Source organism: Eumetopias jubatus, unplaced genomic scaffold (genome assembly GCF_037043125.1).
Source record: "Eumetopias jubatus isolate StellerSeaLion01/CBP00866 unplaced genomic scaffold, mEumJub1_p1.0 scaffold_2, whole genome shotgun sequence".
Lineage (NCBI taxonomy): Eukaryota > Metazoa > Chordata > Mammalia > Carnivora > Otariidae > Eumetopias > Eumetopias jubatus.
This window is the reverse complement of record NW_028274808.1, coordinates 169358160-169367357: the sequence shown is the minus strand read 5'-3', so window position 1 is coordinate 169367357 and position 9198 is coordinate 169358160. Positions and strand designations below refer to the sequence as shown.

General features: G+C 46.3%; 1 protein-coding gene across 1 annotated transcript; it reads left to right on the top strand.

The window, feature by feature from the left end:
- Positions 1-1404: 1404 nt before the first annotated feature.
- Positions 1405-5428, top strand: RHOH (ras homolog family member H). The gene has a single exon (XM_088021196.1). The coding sequence runs from the start codon at positions 1408-1410 to the stop codon at positions 1981-1983; it is 576 nt and encodes a 191-aa protein (XP_087877322.1). The 5' UTR covers positions 1405-1407; the 3' UTR covers positions 1984-5428.
- Positions 5429-9198: the final 3770 nt, after the last annotated feature.

Sequence of the window (9198 nt, the reverse complement as noted above, 5' to 3'; positions counted from 1 at the left end):
GACAGGACACTGTCTCCAAGGCTGATCTCATCGTCTGGAGCTCTCACACCTGCAGGGAATGAGAATTTATTTGACCCTTTCACGAAATTCAGATGCTGTCATATTTATGCTGCCCTGTTTAAGTGGCAGGCACTGAATAGGGTTGCTTTTAAGCAAGTTATTTTGTATCACCAGGGCCCAGCAGAGTTCCTGATACATAGGCAGCTGTTTCGAACTTTTGGGGAAAAAGCGCTAATTTACTCCCCACAACATCTCAGAGAAGCCGTTCCTGAGTTCATGGCATTCTTGCAGATGTGTACACTGAGGCTTGGAGATGAAATCACGTGCTCAAAGCGAGGTCATCGTATTGGTTATGGAGCTTGATTTCAGGTGCCGAAAATGCCAAGGACGGTGCCGTTTCTATTACATCTGTAGCCAGTTTTTGGCAAAACCTCAAGAGAAAAACCACAGCAAACTTTTAGAGTTCTGGTGATTTCTTTTCTCTGACCTCGGCATGAATTCCCACATAAGCTGAGGACTGGCTGATTGATCACTACATGAAGGGATGTGCTTACATGGTCACTCTAATTTCTGCTTCTCTTTCTTGCAGTTCCCAAAGCAGCTAGGATCCACTAGAACCTGAAGCTGCTGTCTTCTCTTCCCCACCTCGGTGGAGCCGAAGGCAACAGAGAGCTGTTTGAAAGCCAGCATTCAACCCATCAGGTTGCTATTGAGGTCTTTTTCATGTTGATATCAGAGCAGTTGCTGGTGTTTTTATCACTAGGCTGATTTAGAGATAAAACCAGCTTCTGCTTCTTGACTGGGTGGAGTTGTGGGTGTCAGGGCTGGGGTATGTGCACAGCTCTCTTCACCAAAGGGGAGAGTGATTGGACAGTGGGTTGGACGGCTACACCGAGGGGAGCCCCGTGTTTAATCAGCGTGCCAATGAGGAAGCTCCCCGTCTTTAAAAAGGGAAAGGGCGCCTGGGTGGCTCAGTCGGCTGAGCATCCGACTCTTGATTTTGGCTCAGGTCATGCTCTCAGGGTTGTGGGATCGAACCCTGCATCAGGCTCTGTGCTGAGCATGGTTCCTGCTTGGGATTCTCTCTCCTCCTCTGTTCCTCCCCCTGCTCCCACTTGCAAGAGCTCTCTCTCTAAAAAAAAAAAAAAAAAAAAAAAGGAAAAAGAAAGACTCAATCTCCCCCCACCCCCCCTTTCTTTCTGTTGCAGTTGAAGACTGGCTTTTGGAGGTTTTCAATGTAGATTGCGTCTCCCTCGGATGGACAGGGAGAATTGCTGTACGGGGCCCTGAGAACACAACCCCCTCTGGGTTTCATTCCCTGTGGTGAATGGCCTTGGCTTCAGCAGCCCACTGAGGGCCCTTTCACTTGGGATTCTGAACTTGTAACTAGGACTCCAGGCTGGAAAGATGCTGAGTTCCATTAAGTGTGTGTTGGTGGGAGATTCAGCTGTGGGGAAAACCTCTCTGCTGGTGCGCTTCACTTCAGAGACCTTCCCTGAGGCCTACAAGCCCACGGTGTATGAGAACACAGGTGTGGACGTCTTCATGGATGGCGTTCAGATCAGCTTGGGCCTCTGGGACACAGCGGGTAATGACGCCTTCCAAAGTATCCGCCCCTTGTCCTACCAGCAGGCAGACGTGGTGCTGATGTGCTACTCTGTGGCCAACCATAACTCTTTCCTGAACCTGAAGAACAAGTGGATTGCTGAAATCAGGAGCAACTTGCCCTGCACCCCCGTGCTGGTGGTGGCCACCCAGACGGACCAGCGAGAGGTGGGGCCCCACAGGGCCTCCTGCATCAATGCCATGGAAGGGAAAAAACTGGCCCAGGAAGTGAGAGCAAAGGGCTATCTGGAGTGCTCGGCCCTCAGCAACAGGGGGGTTCAGCAGGTGTTCGAGTGTGCTGTCCGGACTGCTGTCAACCAAGCCAGGAGGCGCAACAGAAGGAGGTTCTTCTCCATTAACGAGTGCAAGATTTTCTAGCCTCCCAGAGACTCCACCCACACTCCTTTGCTCCCGCAAAGATTCACGGGGATGGGGAGAGCAGGCAAGCCAGCAAGGGCTGATGATCTTTCTAGGTATGTTCGTCACAGCACTTCCCTTAGGATACCATCGTTGATGAGACTTGGCCACTGGCTGTTTTTATGAAATACACTCTACAAATGAAAACCTCTTGCCCAGTCCGATTAGAAGTTTCTATAATGAAGATTTCCTTCTTTGATTAAAAAAAACAAAGTAGTCTCCATCATTTTGGACAATGAAGTGAGTTTTTCCAAGAATTCCATATTTAAAGACACGTTTTATTTAAATGATAACACAATGTCTAGCTCTTGTATATAATTAGTTTTTACATTTGGAAAGTCTTTCCCTACATGGTCCCAAACACAAACTGCTGTATGAGTGACATAACCCTCTGGGGGCTCTGCCAAAGCCTTGTAGTGTTTTCCCCCATGTAGTGATTTTGTGGAGGCCACTTGCCCACTAGATATTCCTAGGTAATCAAATTTTAAAATGACCATGGCCGGATCCTTGCAATTTCCATCCACCTGTTATTCAGAGTTGTATATAAAATACAGTTCAGTAACATAAGATTCTTTAATGCTGCCTAATTAAAAATTTAAATTTTAAACAGTTGTCATTAGATTTCTCTATAATTATATATATGTTTTTTTAAAAAGCGTTTCTTATTTATGATCTTACCTTTTACCCAAAGAAGTCTAATTGTGCAGTAAGCATTCCTCCCTCATTCACCAAAATAGACAGAAGGGAAACCTTCCAGGTAGGGAATCAGAACAGAACAGAACGGAAGTGAGGAAGTCTCACTTTCATTTCAGGAGCCGGTGCACTTGGCCTGCTTCTTCCAACACCGTGATTCCTAGCTGGTTGTAGATCTTCTGAAGAAGAGCAGGCTCAAATTTCTGTGTGACGGTAATTTAGCAAATTCGCTATTTGAGTGCTAAACTGAGTTGGCATGGTAACATAAGTTATTAATGTTTAGGACCCAATCCAAATCGCCAGGAAGGCATCTACCTATATATGTGTGTGTGTAAGGGAAAAAAAGGTGGGAACTTACAACTTTTACTATTTCATGAATATGAAACACCTGAGTGAAAAAAAATCCACAAATTCCAAGCACAGGGAACAGGCAAACTGTATAGCAATTGTTCAGATAATAAAAAGTTATCAGGAGAAATACTGAATACAGAAGGATGCATCTCTCCCTCCTCCAACCCCATGATATCTAATAGCTTAAAAGGAACGATATTGCTCCGCTGTTAAAGTTGAGAATAGAGGACTATGTAACTGGAGGGAGAAATTGTGAAGGTGGGCACCCAGGTATATCATTTGCTCACCTAATTGAATAAAACTTATAACTACTCAGAACCACATTTGTTGAAGTACGTCATTGTTTCAGCGCAACAAGACCATCGCATACAAATGGTAAGCGAGTGGGCATGAATGACTATGCATAACTTATGTTGACATGGCCAACCGATTTTTTAGTTTCCTCATGTGCTCAGTCCTTTACAGCTATAATCAGTGTCAAGATCAGATTTGTGCTCATCCCCAGACTCTTTTCTCCTTCTCCTCTTCTCTCATTCACATCCAGGGAAAGGCCCCGGACCTGGATCTTAGTCTCTGGGGGCCGGGGTTCTCTTAGTTCCCTGGGACTGACATCTCTGCCTTCACTCAGACATCTCCAGTCCTCCAGTCCTGTGGCTTGTCCTCACCTCTGTGTCAGCCATGTGCCTGGCTTGAGAGCGGCTATATCCAGCTCTCTTCACTGCACGTCCAGAGGGTTGGAGGGCTTGAAAGCCAACCAGGCAGGGGAAGCGAGGATAGCTCATCTCCCCTGATTTCCCTGTCGATCCCGATCCTCTCCTCCAACATAGGAACAGTCTTAAATCACTCAGGTAGGTTTTCCTTCACGGGCCAGTCTTTAGGGTGGAGGGTATTTAACATGTTAGCAGGAATGAATTTCCACTTACTGAAATAGGCCGTCCCCAGGCTTTTCATTCTTTCTTGCTGAAGGGAGATGGGAGAGGGGGATTGTCTGAACGTGGGAGGGCCCAGGTACCTGATCCTAAGTGAGGGAAGAGGAGGTGATTCCATGGTGGAAGAGGAGGAAGAAGGGCAAGCTGGAGAGGGCCCAGTCAAACAGCTTTGCGTCCCCCCGGGGCAGACACACAGAGAAGCGCTCTGCCTGTTGGCAGGAACCAAGCTTAAAGGCTCCCCCTGGGTACCCTCACATACGTGAGAACAGGAATCCGTGTATATAAGTCCTCCCCAGGGGCCTGGCAGAACTTGAGGCCAACTGGTGTCTGTCCCCCTTGCTACACCCTGGGTTCTCGAAGGCAGAAGCAACTCCTATGCATCTTAGTGTCCCCAGAGCCCGGCACAGGGAAGGAACCATAGCTCAAAAAGTTGTGTTGAACTGACTCAGAAAGAGAGAGAGGATTTGGGCTGCTAGGCCGCAAAGTGGCTATGAGAAGGAAGCAGACCCCTCCCAGCCTTGCCGGGTAGGAAGTGAAGTCATTTTGTTGGAGTCCACGCAGCGTTATGTTCTACACGAGTGTATACATGTTTTGCCTGCCTAGATCCGGGCACCTGTTTCTTGTACTTCAAACTCACCGTGTTGTAGACTATTATATGCATAGCCTTAACTATTGCAAGTAGCAATGTTAAATATGCTCGTTTACGTTAAAGAATTAATGAGTGCTTGAGTAATTCATCCTATTTGGTTTTACCTTATACTGACTATCTAAACGGCGCAGCAGAGGGGCGTCTGGGTGACTCCATTGGTCGAGTGTCTGACTCTTGATTTCGGCTCAGGTCATAATCTTGGGGTTGTGAGATCAAGCCCTGTGTTGGGCTCCACCTGCTGAGGGTGGAGCCTGCTTAAGATTGTCTCTCTCTCTCTCCTTCTCTCTCTGCCCCTCCCCACTCATGCTCTCTCAATAAATAAATAAATAAATACATACATACATAAATAAATGGGGCAGCAGAATCAAGTGTGATGAAATTAGGCTGAGCAATAAGAAAGCCAAAAGCATCCTAACGGTTCAAGTTCACTGAGTGCTTCGGATGTGCCAGGCTCTATGGTAAGCACTTGAGTGTGCGTTATCATACGGTGTATAGGTGGCCACGCTAATAAGTACCATCTTACATGAGGAAACTGAGGCTCGGCGTGTTGATGTGACAAGGTTGAGGCCAGGGAGCAGATGAGTGACAGCACCAGGAGTCTTAAGCAGGTCTGTATGACTACAAAGCTCTGCTCAAAACCACTGCACCCCACTTCCTCCCAGAGCAGCCTGATTGTATGTATGGCTTTGCCACATCCCATCTCATGCACCCGTGTAGACCCCACCCCCACCAGTCAGGTGGCTTATGTTTCAAACATCATTTTTAATAAAATATTCCAATCTGATCTTAGTCCTCTCTTTTTATTTTTCTTTCTGGTAATGAAAGCAAGATCTTCCTTATTAACAGAGCACCATCATTTGCAAAAAGTCCCTGCTGTAAACCCTAACCCTTGGCTTTTAAGTGTAATTTCACAAGTTGATTGTATGTGAAATGGCAGAGATGAAATACCTTATGATATGATGCTATAAAAGCTTGAAAAATATTCTCTTTTTCTTATCTCACTTTTCCATCCCTCGGGCTTCACATATTTCCTCTGAATGAGGGAGTGACAGGGGAGAGAAGAAGCTGGCTCTTTCCTTTTAAAGATTTGGTAGCAAGGAAGGGCACTGACCCAGCATGAGATCTGTAGGGTTATGACAGGCAGGGGACAGGGCATCTGTGAGTGTTCATCCCCAATGCCGAGAAGGCAATCATGTGAACTGAGTCGGATCAGAACAGTTCAAGGGTAGGGCCTTATTTCTGCTCAGGTTGTACCTCTTCTGTTAAAGCAAAACATAATCATTGGCCAAGATCGTGGGCAGTTTTTCACCAGAAAAGATAAAATGAACCCTAGAATTTACTTGTGATGTAAGTTCATAAAGAGTACTTGATTCAACCTAAAGTTCACATTAACTTTTTCGGTTGATTCTATAATATATCCTGACACGGAACTTAATACTTAATGGTGGATAAAGAGCCATCAGGAAGGAGTAAGAGGCTAGATAATTGTGGTTTATTTTGGAGTCAGAAAGTCTGGGTCCTGTGTCTTTCAGCCTCAGACTCCCTGTCTTAAAAAAGGTACTTATTCCTGGGTGATTCTAAGAATTAGTACAATAATGATTGTGGAAGTGCTTTATGTTTGTAAACTATTGTTCAAATGGTGGTGTCATTATGTTTTTGGTGGATTCCTATGCAGAAAGGAAGAGCATGTTGCTTAACTTGAATAAGCAAAAGAATAGTTTTGGGATAGCGATGCTCAAGAATTGTGTGTCCTTTAATGACATATTTATATTTAAGAAGCTCTGCTCTTATCCATAATATATTTAAAAAAACTATGAATCAATAAGAAAAAACAGCCTAATCTAAAAATGGACATGTGTCAGAAGAGGAAATATACATGGCCTGACCAATAAATAATAGAAAAGGCACTCGATTTCATGAGTAGTCAGGGAAATGAAAACAAAATCCACATTAACATATCATTTTCACACCACTATATTGGCAAATAATTAAAAAGTATCACTATCAAGCCTTGGCAAGGATATGAAACAATTGGAAGTCTTATATGATGTTCTTGGGGGTGTCAATTGGTATAATATTTGGCAACACTTAGTAGTGTTGCATAGCCTATATCCTTGACCCGGAAATTCCATGCCCTCGAAATACACTTGCATAGATTTCCTGGGAAGCATGTATGAGAATGTTTTTAGCATCATTGTAGGTAATAACAAAAACTAGAAACAACCCAATGTCATCAACAGAAAGTGGCTAAATAAATTTTGGTATGGGCACTTGGGTGACTCAGTTGGTTAAGCGTCTGCCTTCGGCTCAGGTCACCATCCCAGGGTCCTGGTCCTGCTCAGCGGAGAGTCTGCTTTTCCCTCTCCCTCTGTTCCTCCTCCCAACTTGTACTCTCTCTCTCAAAAATAAATAAATAAAATCTTAAAAAAAAATAAATGTTGGCATATCACAACATTTGGATAGGCGGTGGGTGGATGGGTGATCAGTGCTATAAAGAAAATAAGTTAGGAAAAGGGAGAGAGACTATTCAGTAGTTCATTTTTTTTTTTTAAGATTTTATTTATTTATTTGACAGAGAGATAGAGAGCACAAGTAGGCAGAGTGGCAGGCAGAGGGAGAGGGAGAAGCAGGCTCTCTGCTGAGCAGGGAGCCGGACATGGGGCTCGATCCCAGGACCCTGGGATCATGACCTGAGCCGAAGGCAGCCGCTTAACCGACTGAGCCACCCAGGCGCCCCAGTAGTTCATTTTTTTTTTTAACTGAGAAGAAGCCTAGATGGTGTAGACATACAGCATCATTTAAAAATAAACCGCGCCTCTGAAAAAGAAAGCAGGCTTAAACTTTTCTCTGCCGTCCTGGAGAGAGGGACGCACATGCTTTACGCAATGATCAGTGTTCAGTCCCCAGTTCCCTTCAGAAGCGACTAACTTCACAGGGGATTCCAGCCCCTCTGCCTGTTGGGTTAGGACTGTTCCATGGGCTGGATGGGCAAACAGGCTGGTGCAGAAAGTGACCTGACTTACAGCAGTAGGGTAGGGCTGGGGCTGACACAGGCAAGTGGTTTCCCCCCTGATTCTGAAAACAAGGAAGGAAATGACTAGAAGGCAGGGTCTAGAGAGGACTCAAAGTAGAGCCCAGAGCTTGCCTGCTGGGCCCCACGGAGCGGTTCCAGGAATCTGCATGGAACCGGTCGCATGTGCCTGAGAGGCAGCAAGTTTCCTGCGCCTGGGGGCCCATCTGCTGACGCCGTTGGCTGTGCTGGCCCTTTTATTTTTATTTTTTTTTCAACAGAGAGAGAGAGAGACACAGCGAGGGAGGGAACACAAGCAGGGGGAGTGGGAGAGGGAGAAACAGGCTTCCCGCGGAGCAGGAGCCCAATGCGGGGCTTGATCCCAGGACGCTGGGATCATGATCTGAGCCGAAGGCAGACGCTTAATGACTGAGCCACGCAGGCGCCCCCGTGCTGGCCCTTTTAGATAGAACATAAGAAGGTGTCCCACCTGTCTGTGGAGCTTTTACACTGAGGGAAACAGGCAAGGGTACAACTGGCAAGCGAGTCACCGGAGTTAACCCAAGGCAGCTGTTGGAGGGCATTGCTGTGGGCTCAGGGAACGAGATTTCCTGAGGATTTTGACTGAACGTATTTAAAAAAAAAGAAAAGAAAAGAAAAGAAAAGAAAGCTGTCAGAAAGCCCCAATAATCACAGCACAGATGTCCTTCTGAAATCCATCCCCTCTCTCTCCTCTTCCTCTTCATCATTTTCTCTCTGCAGCTAGGTACACCCCCCCCCCCCGATTCCTCCCGCGTCTGGGTAGATGCTGAACTCCATTCCTTCCTCACTACCATCATCTCACGTATACATTCATTCATATGGCTCGTGAAAAATGTCCAAGGCGCTTCTCCAGGTCTCACTGTGATAACGGCCAGTATTTACTTAGCGCTTGATTCGTCATCAAGTGCTTCGTGGACGTTGTCTCATGTGGCCTCGAGACAATGCTCATTCTACAGGCAAGGAAGCCAAGGCTCGGGAAGGCTAAGGCCTCATCGACACGCGCAAGAATACAGGAGTGAGAGAGCTGGGGCCCCGGAAGGCGAGGGGATGTGTCTGAGCCGCACACCCAGTTACTGACCGGAAGGGAGGTCTCCATCTCCAAGGCCTAGCTGTCACTGTTTTTTTTTTTTTTAAAGATTTTATTTATTCATCTGAGACACAGAGGTAGAGAGAGAGAGAGAGAGAGAGCGTGAGCAGGGAGAGAGGCAGAGGGAGAGGGAGAAGCAGGCTCCTTGCTGAGCCAGGAGCCCGATGTGGGACTCGATCCCAGGACTCTGGGATCATGACCTGAGCCGAAGGCAGACGCTTAACCATCGGAGCCACCCAGGCGTCCCCTAGCTGTCACTGTTATCCTCCTTATTATCAGAACACATCTAAAAATAAGAATTGGACCCACCAGTGCGTGATTTTCTGCTAAACACTCATATGAGAGCTAGACAGATTATATCTCTGTTCGACAAATGGAGAAGTCTGAAAGAAGGAAATTATCTGTTAATCCAGGC

Excerpts from the sequence above, each read along its gene's own strand:
- RHOH (XM_088021196.1), top strand. The coding sequence starts at position 1,408 with ATGCTGAGTTCCATTAAGTGTGTGTTGGTGGGAGATTCAGCTGTGGGG.